This window comes from Neomonachus schauinslandi, chromosome 12, assembly GCF_002201575.2.
Source record: "Neomonachus schauinslandi chromosome 12, ASM220157v2, whole genome shotgun sequence".
Classification (NCBI taxonomy): Eukaryota; Metazoa; Chordata; class Mammalia; order Carnivora; family Phocidae; genus Neomonachus; species Neomonachus schauinslandi.
In genome coordinates, this window is record NC_058414.1 from 76,370,764 (window position 1) to 76,391,466 (window position 20,703).

Genomic DNA, 20,703 nt, shown 5'->3' on the forward strand with positions numbered 1-20,703 from the left:
GTGGCTCAGTTGGTTGAGCATCCGACTCTTGGTTCTGGCTCAAATCGTGATCTCGGGGTCATGGGATCAAGCCCTGAGTCAGGCTCCGTGCTGAGTGCAGAGTCTGCTTGGGATTCTCTCCCTCTCCCTCTGCCCCTCCCTCTGCTCTCAACCTCTCCCCCTCTCTCTCTAAAATAAATAAATAAAATTAAGAAAAAAAAGGATTCTTAGATTTTTTTAAGTTCAAAATACCTTCTCTGTCCTTTAAACTATAAATTTCATATAAAATAAGTCCTTGACTTTATGTTTAAATTATTGTCCAAATATCTTAAATGGTAAAATAAGACTCCAAACCCTTCTGCCATTCTCCTCACTGTATACCAAAATGGAAAGAAGTAAGGTCATAGGCATGCTCCCCTTCTCTGAGTGTGGTTTATTTTCTGCAGCACTTTCTGTTTCCCAGTCATGGACCTCAAGAGTCCGTGAAGCCAAGACTTATCCTCCAAAAAGCCAACTAATACATTCGCACAGGTTGTTCCTGTGAAATTCAAAGCTTTAGTTCAGCTTCACACTAAGATTCTGTTTTAATTGGTTTGGGATGGGAGCCAGTCAAGCACTGGTGTGCAGGAGCTCACTCCTGAGAGCCAATTTGTGTGCATCTCTCCCCAACTCTGCATTCAGTGATCCCACTTTGGTAGCCGGAAATCAACCATGCTGCAAGTATTTACCCCACGGAAAGCTTCAAATGCTACAAATCAGGATTTTTTCCTGCTCAGATATCCAGCATATTAGCACCCCATTAAAATGTTTGTTTACGTTCCCTACAAGAAATTAATGCACAGCTAGCATTGAGCACTACTGCAAAGAAAGGAATATATCCAATGAATTAATTCTTCCGGAATCTGAGATGTCTGCGATTACATGGTGGCAGCCTCACTATCTGGTGCCACTAACATGAAATATTTTATACACTCAATGTGCTTCAAATATATATATATGTACACACACACATATGTATATGTATATATATAAGCTGTAATTTAAATTGACTCAAATTTTTAATGTTAAGAGTTTCCTAATTTTTGAATTAGAAGTTGAATCATAGATTTTAGAATCATAGAATGTGAGTGCTGAAGGGAATTTAAGAAGCAATCTGGTCAACTCTTTCAGAATCCAAACAAAAAACAACAAAAAAAGATTATGGAAACCAAGACTCACTTCTACCTGCTACCCTATGTAAAGGTGGTGCTGGGATTTGAATATCTATCTGCTATTTCATCACCTGAATTTCCACATGGGTTTTACGGCAGGTTTGTTTAAAAAGGAAGAGAGAGAGAGAACAAGAGTTCTGTTATAACTTCTTTGTTCTAGTCCCGAAGGGCCCATGACACAAGGCAACAACTTACACTTTCAAATGAAAATGTCAACACATAACCAGGGTGAAATAATTAAATAGCGTACATATTTCCATCCCTCCTCATTTGAGGACAACAAATACTTGTGCTGAAATCATCTCTCATGGAAAGAATGCTTCCCTTCTCACAGGATGTTGAACAATTACCACAGATTAGAGACCTGCTATCACGGTTCCCTAAGCACGTAATCTTGTGCACTGATGAAAAAAATAATACAATACTGGTTGGTCTTTTCACCCATAATAAAAAGAAGATGTAAACACCATACCCATGCAAGAAGCAACAGATTTCTTTTCACTGTTCCACAGTAGCCTAACATCCCCACAATGATAAGGAAACAGCAAACAGCAATCATGACGGGATGGACGACAGGAAAATAAGTCAAGATGACAGCCTCCTCTACCCTGAAAGAACAATGATGTCATATTATACATAAAACATAACCAAAATGCACCGAGGACACAGTACAAGACACAACTGAGATTCATGTTCCTAATCCTTTAAATCATCATGCCTCAAAGCTCATGACTGTGTAGCTCTTTTCAAAGTCACTGCGCTATCACCGATTTGCTTGCTTGTCTTATTTTTGTTTTGTTTTGTTTAGTTTTTTATACAAGTGGTAGCATTTCTACCTCAACTCATTTAAAATCTCTTATAAGATAGGGGTCCCCAATAAGAAGTCCATCCACTCTTAGCTCTGAAGCCTTAGCCTGAGGGAAAGAAACAGGAATCTTCCTCTTCTCTGACCGGGCCAGCACCTTTTCTGCCCGCCGACCGATCCTCCCCCAAAATGCAAAAGACTGCTGTGTAAAAGGAAATTGGTCTCTATTAAAAGAAAGAGGAAGGGAGGTGATTTCTGTTGGAAAACTGTGAAAAAATCATTAACTGGAACCATACTAGTAAGAGTAATAGTAACAACAAAAATTAGCCCTTACTGTTTACTAAGCTCCACTGTGTTAATGATTTTACAAACATGCACCTCAGTTCATTCTCCAGACATTTTAGAGGAATGCATGTGGAGTCCCCATTCAGAGATGAAGAAATGGAGGCTGGGAGAAGTTAAAGTAATTTGCCCCTGTGATATTAGCGGATCAACCTTTTGAAATTTGAGAAGAAAATGGCAATGCTGAGTTTGGTTTCCTTAGCTGAGAGATATGAAGGTAAGAAGGCTGGCAGTAATTTTCTTATAGAAAAGTAGCTATGCTGTCCTTTACGCACAAATATGACGCGGCGGCCACACTGTCCACAGGACAGGCAACTGGTGTTACCATACCCAGAAATGTTCGCTAGGACAAGTGGCATACCTTAAAGAGAATGCTAGAAAATGCAAGTGTCTGTGACAAAGGATTGTGGAAGAGCACTATCATCTAAACCGCTGAGGGCAAAGTTACTTAGAAACTAGGGTCTGAGGAAACCTGATGAAAGAAAGCAGTCATTAATTATAAAGCCTACCTTGTTTCTGCAGTTAAAGTCAGAACATTATTTAGGTAGTCCCTCATCCAAGCAGAAACTGCCAACACACTGATGGACATTAGCTGGAAAGAAAAAAAATACAAATTGTTGATCAAGGATTTATGCAACATTCTCTGCAGGATTAATCATTAAAACAATTAAGGATTTTTTTTGTTACATGATCGTTACGCTTTTTCCCAGTTACCGTTTAGAAATTCACTATTGTTATAAATATCTGCCATTTCATTTTGTAATCCTGTCATAGCCACTAAACAGAATGTCACCAAAGGAGGACACAGATAGCTAGACAATTAAATGGCTGATTCTAAGTTCAAGACAAGAATTGCACAAGATGAAGAGGCCACAGAATGACTAAATTATCAGATGTAAAAGATGAGCCTAAAACATGTCATTTATAATAAGCAAGGAAGCAATCAAATCCATACTACTGATGTTGCCAAGAAAGTGACAGGAGAACTTGCAAGGGCTTCCATTGTCTAAAGGTCAAACAGTTTGAGCATCAAAATAATAGTAATAATAACAATAAATGCAATGATTTGAAATATCAAATATGCTAAAACCTGTGAATGGATAATAATACTTAAAACTCACTTGTCACCCTTGTAGGATGGTGGATACTCAACTCATTATTCAGAAAACTGGTAAGAATCCAATTTTTTATCCTACCTTTCCTATACAAACTAAAAAAAGAGCCAAAGACTTCATGAAAGTTTTTATAAAATTCTGCTAACACATGCAGAAAGCATGAGAATATCACTATTTACAACCCCTACTGAAATAATGGATCTCTAGGCAAAGATCCTCAACGACTACCCAAATTATTAGGTCCATAGTTCTCAGTCCTCTTGTGCATCAAAATCACCTAGGACTCCTTTAAAAAAAAGCCAGAACCACTCTGGATGAGCCCAGAACCACCCTGGATCAATTCTTGAAAGTAGGGCCACAGCATGAGAAATGTGTAAGACTACACAGATGTTCTAATGTGCAGTCAGGGCTGAGAACTGCATAGCATGAAAGGCTAACTTCTAGAATGGGGAGATCAGGCTGAAGTAAAATACCAGCCCCCACTGATTAGTTTTAGTATCACAAGAAAAGATAATGTGTTCCCCCAACATGATGCAATCAGAAGTACACAGAGATACCTTTGAAGTATTTTTTCCAAAATGTCAAACCTGCATCTAACCAAGCCTCCAGGTCTAATTATCAGTTTATAGGAAATACAAGGAATAGATTTAAACTTGTTAAATGCCACCATGGGGATGCAATCAGCAAAATCGAGAATATGAAAAATATCACAGGACAAATGATCTGGTTTCTTTAATTAAAAAAACTGGCCAAATGGAAAAAAAGAGGGAAGGAGAAACTATTATAAATTAAAAGAAATTTAAGAGATGACCCAAATGCAATATGTTGACCTGGTTTGGATCCTGATTCAAACAAAAACAGCCACAGAGAGACCTTTATGAAATGACAGGGGATATTTTCACATGACTGGATACTTTGAAAATGTTAAGAAGTTATTGTTTGAGATACGACAATGGTATGAAGATTTTTTGAAGTCTCCTTATATATATGTTTTAAATTGTCCATAATTTTAAAAAAAAACAAACAACTTTTTTTAAAGCAACGTTGTAGAACATGTTCAAAATGAGTCTTCCTGGGAAACTTTTCAAAAAGTTGAAGGTTAGCTCCTAAGTTCTGAAGGTCTTTCCTATTTAGATGGACAAGTGTGCCTTATACTTAAGAACTTAATTTGACTTTAATTTGATTTTTAATAATTTCTGGCATCTTAATGAACATCAATTACCATTATGCACTATAGATTTAGCTTTTAAATACTGAAATAATGAATATACAAGGTAGGAATGGGTCTATACTGACTCAAGCAGTGCTCATGAAAATGCTTTCTGGATAAAGACTCTAAGGCAAACAGAACAGGAAGAGCTCTGTGGCCTCACGTAGGGAAATATGGCTACCTGCTTAAAAATCAGGTAGTGAATTTGCTCATTCTTCATTCAGTGGCAAATATTTATTCAACACCTGCTATTTGCCTCATACCGTCTGTACTAGATTTGGAGACCCGGCAATGAATAAGAGATGCTAGATCTCAGCCCTTGTGAAGCTTCTTGTGGGACCCTAGGCAGATAACTACAGACTATAAAAAGTACCATGAAGCACAGAAAAATGAAGTAATCTGTTCAAGGTCATATAGACCCTAAATGGCAGAGCAGAGATTCAAATCCAAGCCTTTGGTCTTTGGAGGTTTAGGCTTAGTCACTAACTACCTTCCAAGTTTAGAAATGAGCATATTAATTTCCACAGGGAGGACACTAGCCTGCACAGCATGCGGGGTTCTTTTTTTAAAAGGGGAGGCATAGGCTGGGGGGTAGTCGATAGTGGCCAGGTTAAGTCTGAATGTCTTAATTATATTCTTTAGTGAACGGTCTCAGGGGTCAATGGCCTGAAAGAGTAAGAATCCTGGGACCACAGTTCCAAAAAGAGTAAGACTAGTTATTACTATCCTCATTTCTGGTGGGAATAAAAACAGATTATAAACCTAATAAAAGTTACCCAGTGGGTCAGCCACAGTTTATTAATCATGCTTCTAGCTTCTGAATTTGATGCCTTAACATCTGTTCTATATGTTCAAGCTGGACACACCTTGGTCTGAACAAACTGATAATGTGCCCGAGCCACCTTGCCTTGGCTGCCTGCCCTCTACCACCATTGGGAGGAGTCCTTCTCCCAGGTTCACACTTCTCATTTTCAAATACAAACCAACCAATCCAGACCCCACACCCCAACCACCTCCTTTATTGCGCGCTCTCACCCTGGGCCACTCCACACCTGCCGTGATCACCCCAAGGTCTAGGTGCCAGACAACCAAGGACAGCCCCTGTACTCCAGAGGCTGCTGAAAGTATTTAAACTAGCCAATCCAAAACCTACTTCCTTTGTCTGGCCTGTTCCTTGTTGATGTAGCCACAGTAAAAGTACGTGCTCAGTCCCTCTCTTTCTCTCTGCCTTGAGATGGACCCCAGTGCTTCCCCTCTTGGCCCTCATGATGAGACATGTACTCTCTCTCTCTCTCATGATCTGTGAGTATAATAAACTATCTTTTCAATGGCAGTCACCTGATCTGTTGGCTTCTCCATACCTAAATAATAATAGAACCTATTAAAACACACAAGGCTGGAACGAGATCTTGCCATTTGCAACGATGTGGATGGAACTGGAGGGTATTATGTTGAGTGAAATAAGTCAAACAGAGAAAGACATGTATCATATGACCTCACTGATACGAGGAATTCTTAATCTCAGGAAACAAACTGAGGGTTGCTGGAGTGGGGGGTGGGGTGGGAAGGATGGGGTGACTGGGTGATAGACACTGGGGAGGGTATGTGCTCTGGTAAGCGCTGTGAATTGTGCAAGACTGTTGAATCTCAGATCTGTACCTCTGAAACAAATAATGCAATATATGTTAAGAAAAAAAAAGAAGAAGAAGAAGAAGGTAGCGGGAGGGGAAGAATGAAGCGGGGGAAATCGGAGGGGTAGACGAACCATGAGAGACGATGGACTCTGAAAAACAAACAGGGTTCTAGAGGAGAGGGGGGTGGGAGGATGGGTTAGCCTGGTGGTGGGTATTGAGGAGGGCACATTCTGCATGGAGCACTGGGTGTTATGCACAAACAATGAATCATGGAACACTTCATCTAAAACTAATGATGTAATGTATGGGGATTAACATAAGAATTAAAAAAAAAGAAAACTATGTGGGCAATTAAAAAAAAAAACAAAAAAACACACAGGGCTAGCAGGGGGCCCTGGACCACGTGATTAAATCTGAGCCTACATGCTCTCCCTCTACTTGGCTGTATGTGGACCTTTAAATATCTTGTAAGTTTCATGGTGGTGGGGACAGGAATGTCTATTAATGTGATATTTTATTTAATTACCTCAAATTCTTGCACAATTATAATTATCATTCTTTAAAGTAATAACTGATCAGTAGTAACTGATCTTAGTTTCTCCATCCTCTAATTTCTTATAGGCTGTTTAGCCAATTTTCAATATCATAGCTCTGAGACAGGTATCAATAAATTATAAGTTTCTTCATTTTGGTATAGTCTATTATAATCAGTGGTCATTTATACACTGTTCTTCTGTTTATAACAAGAAATGTGTAATTCTTTTAAGTGGTATATTCCAAAACATTTCTAGTAGCATAGAATGGCTAAGTGCATGGGCTTTGAGGTAATTCTTCCATTCAAAAAATATGTATTGATCAACTGCTCTTGGCCAGGTCCTCTGAGATGTGCTGGAGATACACGGATAATGGCATGGCAGTTAATAGGCACCATCTCTAGTCTATGGTGAAATTTACTAAGAGGACACACATTAATCAGCCCATCAAAGATATAAATGTGTAACTGCAAATGGTAGTAAGCACTGGGAAGGAATAATACAAGTTGTTCTAAGCCTCCTTTTTGTGGTGCCTGACCTATTCCATGGAGTCAAAGGGACTTCTCAGAGAGGAAGCTCTGAAGGGTAATTACCAAGTTCATTAGGGAAAGCGTGGTTGAAAAAGTACATTCCAGTCGGAAAGAAAAGCAAAGATCCCAGGATGGAAGGCAGCAGGACATGTTCAAGGAAGGGAAACTGGCATGTGGTGAGAATGAAAGGCCAAGCAGGGACCAGATAACACAGTCTTAGAGGACATTAAAGGCATATGGGCTTGGCCATAATGACTGTAAGAAACCACCAAAGCCAAAAATCTTGGTTGGAATTCCACCTCTGCCCCTTAATTAGCTATATGACTTTGGGTATCACTGAATCTGTCCTAAGCCTGTTTCCTCACATACAAACTGTTATGATAATAAGCCCGGCTTCACAGAGGATTTATGTGATGAAAAGACAGAGTAGGGTTCTTCTGCATATTACGTACTACTACTTCAAGTCTCTTTTGACCTCAGGGCTTTCTCTTAATCTTTCTCAGTCAGCTTAAGAGACAAGATGACTCCTAAATCAGTTCAGAAATGGAATCTTCGGATATTTGAAGGTCCAGTGGGTGGATAAGGGATAAAGCTCTGTGATATAGCTACCTCTTGCACTTGCATGGCCCTTCCTAGTTTTGACATCTCTGAAACTGAACTCATTTCCATTCCTCTCAAAACCTGTGTGTCCCTCCCACTGCATTTCCTATCTCGGTAAATGGTAGAATCAACGCCTCAATCACAGAAACTGGCAACTTGGCAGACAGCCTGAACCTCTCCCTCTTCCTCAGTCCTACATCTAATTACTTTCAAGTCCTCCAGATTGTTTCCCCACCACGGCTGGTGAATTCCTCCCCGCTTCCTGCCACTTCTGGCTAGTTCAGGCCCTCAGTCTCTTGCCAGGTAATTGCAATCACCTTCTAATGAACTCTGGCTCACAGATTCCACCTCACATTCACCCTTCAATAGCTTTAGGAAACACAGATGGAGTTCTTCTGCTTATACAGCTTCCCCAGCTGCCCCTAGGGCGCCTGCCCAGCTCTCACTTCCACTACCCCCAACTCTCTCCTAGAGAGTCAAGTTTAAATGCTTCAGCAGGGCACAGAGGCCCTCTTCAATCACCTTGAAGCTGTCTCCTCAGTCTGTTCCCTGCCAGCACGTTCTCACGCGCATTCTGTACCCAGATGACAAAAAGCTGCTGCGCTTCTCCAACATGCACCATGCAGAGCCCCCCAAGACCCTGTGTCTTTCCCCATGCAGTTCCCTCTGCCTGGGTTGCACCCTGCCCCAGGCTTTCCATCCTCAGGAGCAGAGCAGGGCAGCCCTACCCTTCAAGGCCAGCTCAAATAGCTAGCATGTAAAGATCTTCTCCCAACTCCCTCCTTACCCACAGCCAGGGTCTTGGACAGACTTCACAGAGCCATTATCAATTGCTTTCTATTTTCACCCACCCATCTCACTCCACAGACCACTGCCTACAGCCCTATCACATAGAAGAGTACCAGGCCCAGCAGTGAGGCCCAAGAGATATTCGATGAATGAATGAGAAAATAATTAAATTAAAGAGAAATGATTTCAACTTGCTAGATGAGCTCTAAGAGAACATTAGCAAAATTAGGGGATGCTTTAAGAAGAGCTAAGCTTTGTACCACTGGAAGTTTTCCAGGAGAGAGATGCTTGCTGAGTTACAAGATCAAAGATTTATACATCAGGTCAGAGGCTGGTTTAAGTGTTCTCAAGTGTCCTTTAAACTACAAACTTCTACTTGACTCTACTGTTCTTTTGCACAGTAGTTACCCAAGCATTGTAGTCGTGCCCAGAACATTAGTCAAAATAAATAATATCAATCCAAAGCCTTATCTTATGGCGAACAATCAACTCTGAGACTAAACTGTTTTTTATTATGACATTATTTCCAGGTGCATTAAATGTATGAGAACAGTTTCATTCTCAAGGAGTGATGTTACTCACCGGGGCTGAGAAAATCAGAGCAGTAACAACATACAGAGTGCAAGCTATAGCAAGAAACTAAGCTAAAATGAGATGAGATCACTTCAATACTAAGATCACATCAATACTTGATGCTATTAAATCTAGAAGCACAAATTATGCAAGCCACTCAGGACTCCTCCTAATAATGGTATTTTCTACTAATTTCCAACTTAAAATAAAATAATTCTTTAATTATCATTCATCGTGATTAAATGATTAGGAACACTGTGGTTATCATATGTAACTAGGCATATAACTCCTTATTACATTTTCTCCAGTATTGCAGAATATTGTTTGTAGTTCAAGAAAATGTTTAGAAAATAAAACAAATATTATTTTAGAGAAATATATTTAATATAATACTTAGCAGGACATTTGCTACATTCCGTCTTGCAAAACATTTAGAAAATGCTAGCTCTCAACAAATATTTGTACATATGAAATTTGCTGTGTTGGAGACATAGTCTGGTTTTGCTCAAATCTAATTATGTAAAAATAAGGATTGAATCAAGTTGTTTTCCAAATCAGAATTTTATGTGTGTGCACATTCCCTAAACTTGTCATGAAACGTATGCCTATAGCTTCCACCAAATAGCAAGGGCATAGTCACAAAAGAGACTTTTAAGTCCTTCAACTCTCTGCCATCCATAACATATAGTCTCATATAAGGTAACAGTGACACCAATAATTTCTATTCAAGGCTGACAGATGTTTAAAACCACCTACCTGAACTTTCCTTTTTATGTCAAATCTGGTAGCAAAGAGCAGAATGCAGAAGAGAGATGGGGAACTTAGTTACAGTTCTAACTCTACAGAGACCTTGGACAAGTAATTCAAACTTCTGGAACATCTGCTCATCCTGAAAATGAAGAATTGGACTAGGTGCTTTTAAAATTCCTTTTTGTTGGGGCGCCTGGGTGGCTCAGTTGGTTAAGCGACTGCCTTCGGCTCAGGTCATGATCCTGGAGTCCCTGGATCGAGTCCCGCATCGGGCTTCCTGCTCGGCAGGGAGTCTGCTTCGTCCTCTGACCCTATCCCCTCTCAGGTGTTCTCTCTCTCTCATTCTCTCTCTCTCAAATAAATAAAAATAAAATCTTAAAAAAAAATAAATAAATAAAATTCCTTTTTGTTGGGGCATCTGGGTGGCTCAGTCGTTGGGCGTCTGCCTTCGGCTCAGGTCATGATCCCAGGGTCCTGGGATCGAGCCCTGCATCGGGCTCCCTGCTCCGCGGGAAGCCTGCTTCTCCCTCTCCCACTCCCCCTGCTTGTGTTCCCTCTCTCGCTGTGTCTCTCTCTGTCAAATAAATAGATAAAATCTTTAAAAAAAATAAAATTAAAAAAAATAAAATAAAAAAATAAAATTCCTTTTTGTCTTAAAAAAAAGGATTCAAGTTGTGATTTATTGAGATATAAAGGTAAATCAATTCTTAATTATTTGGAGGCTGGCAGCCCAATGTCAGTACTGCTTGGCTCTGCAGCAGGGATGTGTCCCAGAGAATCCCCCGTGCCCTTCTCCAAAGAGTGGTCCTTATGAACCATGTGATGGCTCATCTTTGCTCAAAAGGGGCCACACTGTATAAAAAGAATGTATCAGCTTTGCCCCTGAGACTAAAGTTTATATAAAGTTTATTTTTAAAAAGCACTAACATTTGGGGTACCTGGGTGGTGCAGTCGGCTGAGCATCCTACTCTTGATTTCAGCTCAGGTCATGATCTCAGGGTCATGGGATCCAGCCCTGCGTCGGGGCTCCGTGCTCACTGTAGAGTCTGCTTGAGATTCTTTCTCCTTCTCCCTCTGCCCCTCCCACTCCTGCACGCACGCGTGCTCTCGCTTTCTCTCAATAAAATAAATAAATCTTAAAAAAAAAAAGCACTAACATTTGTTGGAAGTCTCTCCCTTATTCCTTAGAATTAAAGAAAACTTCAATGACTTTCAGAGTATAAAGTTAGGGGCATCAATTTAAAAAGTCGTATTTTTATATGACTAAATAAATGGCATGTGAAGACGAATGTCCACTTGCCAAGATCTCATTAGGATCTGCCATGAGTCAAATAGCTAAGGTTCACTACCTATGGCCAAGGAAAAAGAAACAGAACATTGGCCTTCTGCTGTTTCATTTGCCCTGCATATATCCCAAAGTGTGAACTAGATTCCCCGTCCACTTTTTAGGTTTTCTTCTATAAGTTTCTTTTCCTAGCTCATTAGAGAAGTTTATCTCTATTGCTACTTTCTTTAGTAATGGTAGGTGAAAAGCAATGGCTCTTATAGAACTTAAAAACTAAATATGCGATATTATATTTTTAGAAAATAATAAACAAACGTATTTGATAAATGTTAAGTGTTCATCAACTGCAGGAACTTCCAAAAACAACCATATTTATCCATATATGTAATAGCAGAAAATTACCATCTATGAATGGCAAGGATTCATATCATAAAGCCACAGAAGCTGTCTTTTAAATGAAGGAAAGCTTTTGTTTACTTAAATAATATGCCATTTAAACAGTAAAAGTGGGATAAATCTGAAGTAAAACAACTCATTTCCTTGCTTCTTTGTGGCCAGAATGTGAATCATGGTTTCAAAAGAGTTCTCGGGGCGGTGTACTCACGTGCAGCGCATCCCCAGTGACTTCTCCCTTGACAAACCCACAACACCCATGAGAAACCTAGAAGGTCCAATATCTGTGTGTCAACTCCAGTTCAGCTGTACTGGGGTCAGGCTTCTTCAAAACATGCGAGAGCCACTCAACAGAGGGCAAATCAAGATGACTGGATCCATAGCAATGGAGAAAAAGCAGTGCATTTGTGATCTACTTGCTTCCTCTTAGGTCTATGCCTCATATTTAAAAACACACTCAAAAAAAAAAAAAAAAACCACTCTGTTTAATTTTCAGCTCTCAGAACAGCAAAACAAAACTGTATAGGTCCTCAGTTAAAATTTAGTTTTCTTTTCCCTAACATCCTTTTCGGTAGAGAAAGGGAGATGGTACCAATATAGTAGAAAATAGATAGGGAAAAAAGAATTTCAAAATGCCAAGTGAGGAGTAAAAGGCTACAGCTTTTGATCCTAGAGGTTACGAGGGTAGGTTTCTCAGTCTTGCCAAACTAGAGGCAAGAACAATCCCTCTCCATACTTTGAATGTGAAGTCTATTTAAGAAGTTGGACTTACATGCTACACTGGTTTATCCTGCTTCTGATTACAATGAGAGCTCAAAGCAAGGACTGCTTCCTTGTTCTTCAACATGTGGCACTCAGACCCCCAACATCACAGAGGAACTTTTTAGAAAAGCAGACTTCCAGGCCCAACCCCAGAGGTCCTGAATCAGAATCTGCATTCTGACAAGATGCCCAAGTGATTGGTTTGAGAAGCACTGCACTAGGGGACTTGGAATGAGGAGGTGGACAGCTAATCCCTTCCTACGGAGGGTGTCTGCCTCTTCACTACAAGTAAATTCACCACCGTGTCCAGCAGGTCAACTTCTATCAAACCTTGGAGGAAAAAAATTTGAACCGTGAGTCCCTGTTCTGCCACTTGCTAAAGTTACTGAGCTTCTCCGAGTGACCTCTCTTTACCCCAAAAAACAAACAAACAATTTTCCAGGGCTGTTATGAGAATTAGATGCATGAGTAGTGCAAGAAAGCCCAGGAATGTGCCTGGCACAAGGTTGAAAACTACATCTGACTCAGTAAGGAAATATAGCATCTGCAAACATTGTTTTAACACTGAAAGAATAACGCTAATTCTCCCAAAGTTAGATACACATTTCATACAATTCCAACAAAAATCCCAACAGCTATTTTTAATTATATAAAATAAGCTTTAAGTCCATAGGGAAAAAGAAACCCTAATGAAAACAAGAAAGGTGGGTGCTTTGAAAGCACAGAGAATATGAAAGAATATTTAAAATCCCAGAGAAAAATTCTATTAAAAACAGCATATGAAAATTTGTTTAACTATTGTGTAGTAACAGTATAAATGAAATCAACGGGCAAACAATAAGGCGAACCTATATGGTAAATATGAAATATTTAATGAATATGAATTATGAAATGAAATAATATATAAGAAATATATATAGGTCTAAAGAAAATTATGCTCATGCTCAACTGCGAGGGGAGGGAGAAAAAAACAAAGCAACAGTGAAATAATATTTTAAACCTTTCCAACTGACAAAAATTAAAAGGTGCCAGTACACCAACAAGATCCAACAAATATGTGTGCGCATATAATGAGGTGTATTTATGTTCTTCTTCCTAAGGAATAGATTCCCAGGACAGGATTTCTGGGTCAGAGAAATGTAGCAGTGTTAGTGATATTAATCACAACAATAACAATTACTGCTTTTACTAACACAGAGGTTCCTTTGACTAAGCAACCCACCTCCTGATAATCTACTTGAGCATCATTACTATAGTAATGAGTGGTAACCACCGCAAATACTACCATCTACTGTTACTACTACCACATAGAGAACACTGTTATGTGCAACTGTTTCAAGCACTTTGCATGTATTAACTCGAATTCTCACAACAGCTCTAAAAAAGAGGAACTTTCATCCTTACTTCACAGACGAGGAAACTGAAGCACTATATGTGCCTGGCCTATGTTAAGAACTATATAAAGATTAGCTATTTTGTTATTGTCGATATCACATATCCTCCAATGTAGCAATCTCACTCCTGTGACTAAATGAGAAAAATAATTTAACAAAAAAATATTGTGAATGTACATATAAATGTACATGAATGGGTATATGTGGATAGGTATGAGTAAATAAATATTTGTATGAAATTAAGAAAAATACAGAGGGATCCACACATGACGGTTAGCATGGATTATTTTGTTGGAGGTGAAGGTGGCAGAAGAAGAGGGCTGGAGAAAGGGGAAATGGATCTTAATAAATAAATATGTCAGAACAGGCACACAGAAAGTGAGAAAGTTGAAGTACAGGATAACAACAAAGACAGAACATTTTACATTCTTTGGGGATAGAACAAGCCCTGGAGGAATTCAAGGAATAAGTTTTTATAAGCAAATTCATTACTCAGAAGAGCAATATTTTTGTTAAATGACTGGGGTTCCCCCACCCCCACATAATACAGATTATTAAGAAAATCCAAATCAGTATTCTTTGGGCAGCATCAGCAAAAATCCTAGTAATTCCAAGATTGAGAACTCCATAATTATCCATGTAAAGGCATTATTTAGGAGCAAGAAAACTGAGTGGGGCTACTGATCCTGTCGCCATTGGGCCATTTTACCTCTGGCCAGTCACTAACCTACACTTAGTTTTCTCATCCACAAAGTAAGGAAGTTCAACAGGTCATAAATCCCCTTTTAGCTGTAAAAATGTGCTGATTCTAGAATTAAAAAGCATAAAGTAGAAGAGTGAAAAACTAGTAAATATAAGTGATATTTTACATTAAAAAAAACCAAAGTTCGGGGCGCCTGGGTGGCTCAGTCGTTAGGCATCTGCCTTCAGCACAGGTCATGGTCCCAGGGTCCTGGGATTGAGCCCCACATGGGGCTCCCTGCTCCGTGGGAAGCCTGCTCCCCCTTTCCCACTCCCCCTGCTTGTGTTCCCTCTCTTGCTGTGTCTCTCTCTGTCAAATAAATAAATAAAATCTTTAAAAAAAAAAAAGTTCAAAATCTTAACCTTATAGCTAAGCAGGTAATTTAATGACCCATTGAAAAAGGTACATATTTAGAATCAAAAACTGCAATAAGATCACTTAGTGATTTTACATTTCCAAGTAGTGAATTTAACTATTTGATGCTTTTTAATTTTCACGTAGAGAAAAAAATGCTGCCAGTTTAGGTATCTTTCAGATTACTCACTGAAGTAAGTCTTAATTTGTCACTTTAAAATGCAGCCACCCATAGGGACTAGTTCAAACCAAAATGTCATCCTCTAGAGAACACATGTGCCTCTTATGAAAAGAGGCTGGCAAATGGCAGCCAGTCAGCCAGATAAGTAAATCACACATGAAAATTCTAATAGAAAATGATGAATATAATTATTAATAGAACACAAAATTGGCAAAAACGATCCACTTAAGCATGACAGCTTCTCGAAGCAACAAAGTTTTAATTTTTATATTTTCCTCATAAGTTTTATAAATAATAACGTGATTATTAATAACACTTAATGAAAATTTATGCCTGCGTGCAAAAGCATAGAAAGTCACTAGGTCATACAGCATAAAGATTTCCATGAGCTTGTTAAATTTTATGTATTTTATTTCCTTAAATGGTTATGGGATTTTCCAAAAGCATACACAAAATTCCTAAAACTTGGCCAACTTAGAAATAGTTACATGAAAACCACCTTTTCAGGCTGCATGGAATCTCCGAGAAAAATTTACCCAGTCTTTTGATAGGATATCTGTGTATGAATTCCTACAAAAACAGAGTAAGACTGCTTGCCCCAACCAGATTTTATAGGCCAGTATGAGGTAAGGAAACAATTTATGGCTTGGACAGTTATCTGAAATTCCTGAAAACAAGCAGTTCCTAAGTAGTATGTCATAATTTTTTTATCTACAAGCACAAGCACGTGCATTTATTTATATCCCTAGATTAACTTCAAGTCTAATTTTACTGCCACCAGTATCCAGGCGTCGATTTCTTTTTTTCGAATTACGAATGGCACTTGAGCTAGATCAAAGGCACTTTAAGGTCAAAACTTACTTCTCTGAAAAGTAGAGGGTGCGATCCTGTGTAATTAATTAATGCTTAGCCATGCCCTTCGGCGCATTAAGTGGTGGCTGTAGGAAACCGAGTCTAGCCGTCCCCACCTGTTGGTGCAGTGGAACCGTTCGACTTACCCAAAAGAGCATATTGAGGGCGTAGAGAAGGCAGCGCAGGCACTTCACGGAATCTTCTCTGGCCATTGTGAGCCCCGAAAGGGAAAAGCCCCATCCTTTCACCACATCCTACTTCCACCGGCAAAGTAGCAGCGATCTGCAGGGGCAGGGAGAACAGGGGACTTATCACCGCGCTCCACACCCCCAGCCCATCCCTCCCCTGCCGGCCCTCCCCTGGGTCCCGAGTCTGGTCCGAAGCCTAGGTCACTGGAGACATCGCTTCCTCGAAGATCAGGTCTTAAAGTTGTAATTGTAACCTAAACTCCCCTAAAGTTCCAGACCCACTTCAGATAACACCTGATGAGAAGAGAAAAGATTGACTCCCGGATGAATGAAGGCACACAGTAAACTCCCGTTCTCTGGGGACCCGCGGCGGTGTCCTCTGCATTCTGATGAGGCGTTCTTTAAAACCTCACTCAGTCCACGCCCCTCCTCGGGGACAGCTCAGCTCGGAACTGTCCCGAAGGTTGGAAACCACACTACCCCCGGGAGACGTCAGAGGCGCCACCGGCGAGTCCGTGCCTGCAAGTGTCCCTCTCATGAGGACAGCTCCTGGGCCCCCCAACTCCGCACCCCCCACCCCATCCGCAGTTCGAGTGTGAACACCGGGCACTGGGGGGCGCGGCGCTGAGCTGGGATTCCGCCCGGCGACTAGGGTTTCTTTGGGAGAACGTGAGAAATGGTGCTTCGGCCCGGAATGATGGATTAGCCCGGGGCGGGGGCGGGAGGGGCGCAGGGGAATTAGGGCCGGTGCAGCTGTGCAGACGCCGGGTTAGTCACTCACGTCCCCCTCCCCCGGCCCCGGCCGCTGCCGCGACCCCGCGCTCCCGGCCGCCGGAGCAGCACAAAGCCGAGCGCGGTCCCCCGCCCCGCCACCGCGTCCGCGTCCGCGCGCCCCCGGCAGGGCGCGGGGGGAAGCGCCGGCGGCGGGGAGCCCCACCGCCAGCCTCTAAGTAGTTGAGCACACAGCGCCGAGGACAGCCGCCGGCGGGCTGGCGGGACAGCCGGCTGGAAAGACTGGAGACGTGCGGCCACTCACCGTCGGCGCTGGGCTCCGTGCCCCACTCCCGCCGGGGGACGGTCGGGGACGCACTGCGGGGGCTCATCAGGGCAGGGACGCTCCTCCCGGAGAGCCGAAGGGCTGCATTGCCTCAAGCAGGAGACGCTTCCTTCTCTTCCTCTCCCCCCGCCGCCGCCGTCGCCGCCTCCTGGGAAAAAGAAAAAAAAAAAAAGAGTCCTGGGCAGCAGTTGCTGGAAAGTCTCTGTTAAGCCACCTCCCAGCGCCGCTGTCCCTCCCAAGTCCTCGCCAAGTCCGGACGAGGCAGCGGCGGCAGCCAGGGCCAGCTGCACAAACTCTCAGCGCATGCTCCGGCCTCTGGCTGCCCGGGTTGGATCCGAGTGGGTGTTTCTTCTCCCTTCACCCGGCGTGAGCCCCCGAAGGGGCGCCTCACCTCTACAAGACACGGTCCAGAAAGAGAGAAAGCCTATGGACTTCGGGAAGGTCCGCGCAGTAAATCCCTTTAAAATGGTGGTATCCGAGGAGGAGAGGCTGGGTTATAACCATAGGGAAACAGGCTTTTATTATATGAAAATATTTGTGTTTGAGAAGGGGGGGGGAGGTGAAGGAGTGGCCCAACCCAATTCCTGCAATGAGAAACTAGTTTTCACAACCTTTCTGGAACCACCTCCTGTGATTTGTCACTAACATGGTGCCCTATGATCCTTCTTATTGCTTTGTTGTCCTCCTGGTTTCAAAAAACAAAAATAAAAACAGTTCTTTCCCACTTCCATGGTGCACTGATAGAATTTATGTAAACACCAGAGTAAACGTGTCCTGGTCTGATATCCAGAATAGAAAGAAAGAACACTTTTTTTTAAACCCTTTCATAAGTAACCCAAAGTTTCCAAAATTTTCTCCCAATAAGGTTGTCTGAGTTTTAATTGGATGACTTAACTTGAATTGTGTACAGAGTAATGGGTCTTTGAATTTGTTTTTAAACTAGAAATTCAGGAAGTATTAAAGTAATAATAGGAGGCTATCCTTCCAAAAATACCGTCCCTTTTGGAAGTAAGAAGTTTCACACTTAAAAAAATCACTCAATCATAGTCCCCATATAAAATTGTGATGTTCAATGCCTCATGATAGTCCACATTTCTATGATTACTTCTGTGCACACTGTGTGGCAAATAAAACTACTAACAAATACAAATTCCATGAAATACAAGCAACATCTTCGAGAAAACCTAATAATGGAAGCCCTCCTTAAATTTCTTTAGGGGAAAAAAGAAAATTGGAGTTCTGTGTCTATCATCGCCCGAATGGAATCAGTTGCTGCATGACCAGAATGACAATGAGACACACACTCTCATTTGGGTAGAGGTAAAATCAAGACCAAAAGATAACCTGAGAGTTCTAGGTTAAGGTTAGGAAAAATCTTGGTAAACAAGTCACTAAGCTGAATGTAAGGCAGCAAGCCCAAAAGAACACAAAGGGAGACATCCACACAAAAGACCAAGAAAAACCTGCAGTGACCCATCAGATGACTCTAACTCTGGCAGTAAAGGATCTTCTGGAATCATGGAGAAGAGTAAAGAAACCCGTCTTTTATCCTCTCTCCGTTTGTGCTCAAATTAGGCTGTACCCCAACTCTCAGCAGAGGACTGCTGAGAAACCTGCCATCTGAACACTCTTGGTACCACATGTTCTGCTATGAGGTAGAACCATCCCCATTTGAGGAGAGTCTATGACTGCCATTAAAACTGACCAAAAGAGTGCAAAGAATTCCCATGTCACTGAACAGAGATCCTCCTCTACTTTGAGAAAGCAGTGAAGTTGCCTTTTCATAATTCATAAACTTTAATAATATATTTTATTTATTTATGTGAGAGAGAGAGAGAGTGAGTGACTAGGGAGACGGGCAAAGAGAGAAGGAGAGAATCTCAAGCAGACGAGGCACTGAGCTTGGAGTTCGATCTCATGACCTTGAGATTGTGACCCAAGCCCAAATCAAGAGTTGGTTGCTCAGCCAACTGAGCCACCAGGTGCTCCATAATTCATAAACTTTTAAGGGCCCTAGAATAATAAAATTTTGAAGGACAGTGCTTTAGAAATATGTATATCCCACCTCCCTTTAATAAATAAGAAATATGGAGCCAAGAGAAAGAAGGTAAAGAAGTTGCTCAATGTTACATCTCTGGTTAGGTCAGATTCTGAACTAAAATTCAGAATCCTAAATCTCTAGTATGCTAGCGCAGTGATTCTCAAAGGTTCTGTACATTCGAATCACTTGGAGAGCTTTGAAGAAATCCTAATACTTAAGCCATACCCCACACCAATTAAATCAGAATCTCTGCAGATGTGGCCTAGGCATCTAGATTTTTCCAAGTTCCCAAGTTAATTTTGCTCTGCAGTGAAGTTTGGAAACCATTGCAACTAGTGCTTTACAGATGCCAGGAAAACCAGCCAAGGAGTCTCCTCAGACTTAGCTGGATCACATCCCTCCCCTGTGAGCTGATAAATTGGGATTAATATCCCCATTTTACAAGTTCCGAAGAACAGAGCTGCTATAATATTCCTGATAAATGGTCATCAGAGTCTGTGTCAACACTTCCGTAGAGGAGTCCTCAGCACATGGGAGGTATGGCTGGGCCTCCAGTACTGGGCACTTCTGATTGTTCAAACCTGACCACCCCTCCTCCGCTTATCTTCTCCCCTTCAACTCCAGCTCTGCCTCTTGGAGTCCACAGCCTGAGCAGTCCCTTCCACTCCTTAAGGGCAGCTGACATTCCCTCCTTCTCCATTTCTTTTCTTCGCTAGTATTATAGGAGCATGGGAAGACTCTCTGTGAGAAAAACTTCTTTTGTGCACAAAAGGAAGCTAGAAAAAAATAGGGGCATGACTAATTTGAATATAGAGTAACACATTAAAAAGATTGTTTCGTCTCTGCGTTGCCCATGAGGTAGGAACCCACCTCCGTGGTCATGTCCACTTTGTCATGTGCCTTTTGAGTGTATGGCACCTACAGTACCCCATGCTAAAGATACTAAGAAACTCCAGGAAAAGGAAAAACCATTCTTTTCAGTTTAGGATTACTAACAGCTACTGTTTATGAGCAATCTCATATGTGCCAATCCCAGAGTTAGGAGTAAAACTCAGCTATGCAAATACATACGTACATAAACGAAAAATGAAAAAGAGTAAAACTCAGCTATGCAGTAAGGTGATACACGGTTCTCACCCCACAAACAACTCATTTGCCCACATCGATTGCACTCACTCTGCTCAAGTTGTGCCCAGGGAAGGAGCAGCATAAGGACTTGGTTGGAAGGATGAACTTCTATGGCTTCTTAGTATAAGATCCTTACAAGGGCACCTCAGAGAGCTCTTTATAATCAATACAAGAAAGAGACTTAATATGTTTTAAGTAATATGTGCCTGACATAAATGGTGCTTCTCAAAATGTATCTTATTATGGAAGTCCAAG

At 41.3% G+C, this 20,703-nt stretch overlaps 1 protein-coding gene across 1 annotated transcript in view; it reads right to left on the bottom strand.

The window, feature by feature from the left end:
• TSPAN12 (tetraspanin 12) overlaps positions 1–16,862 on the bottom strand; it is a 63,121-nt gene extending 46,259 nt beyond the window's left edge. The window contains exons 1-4 of the mRNA XM_044920065.1: positions 16,517–16,862; positions 16,181–16,316; positions 2,847–2,929; positions 1,663–1,798 (exon numbers count right to left, since the gene is read on the bottom strand). Of these exons, the coding sequence (XP_044776000.1) occupies positions 1,663–1,798; positions 2,847–2,929; positions 16,181–16,246 (285 nt within the window). The 5' untranslated portion in view covers positions 16,247–16,316; positions 16,517–16,862. The remainder of the gene's footprint in view (positions 1–1,662; positions 1,799–2,846; positions 2,930–16,180; positions 16,317–16,516) is intronic.
• Positions 16,863–20,703: the final 3,841 nt, after the last annotated feature.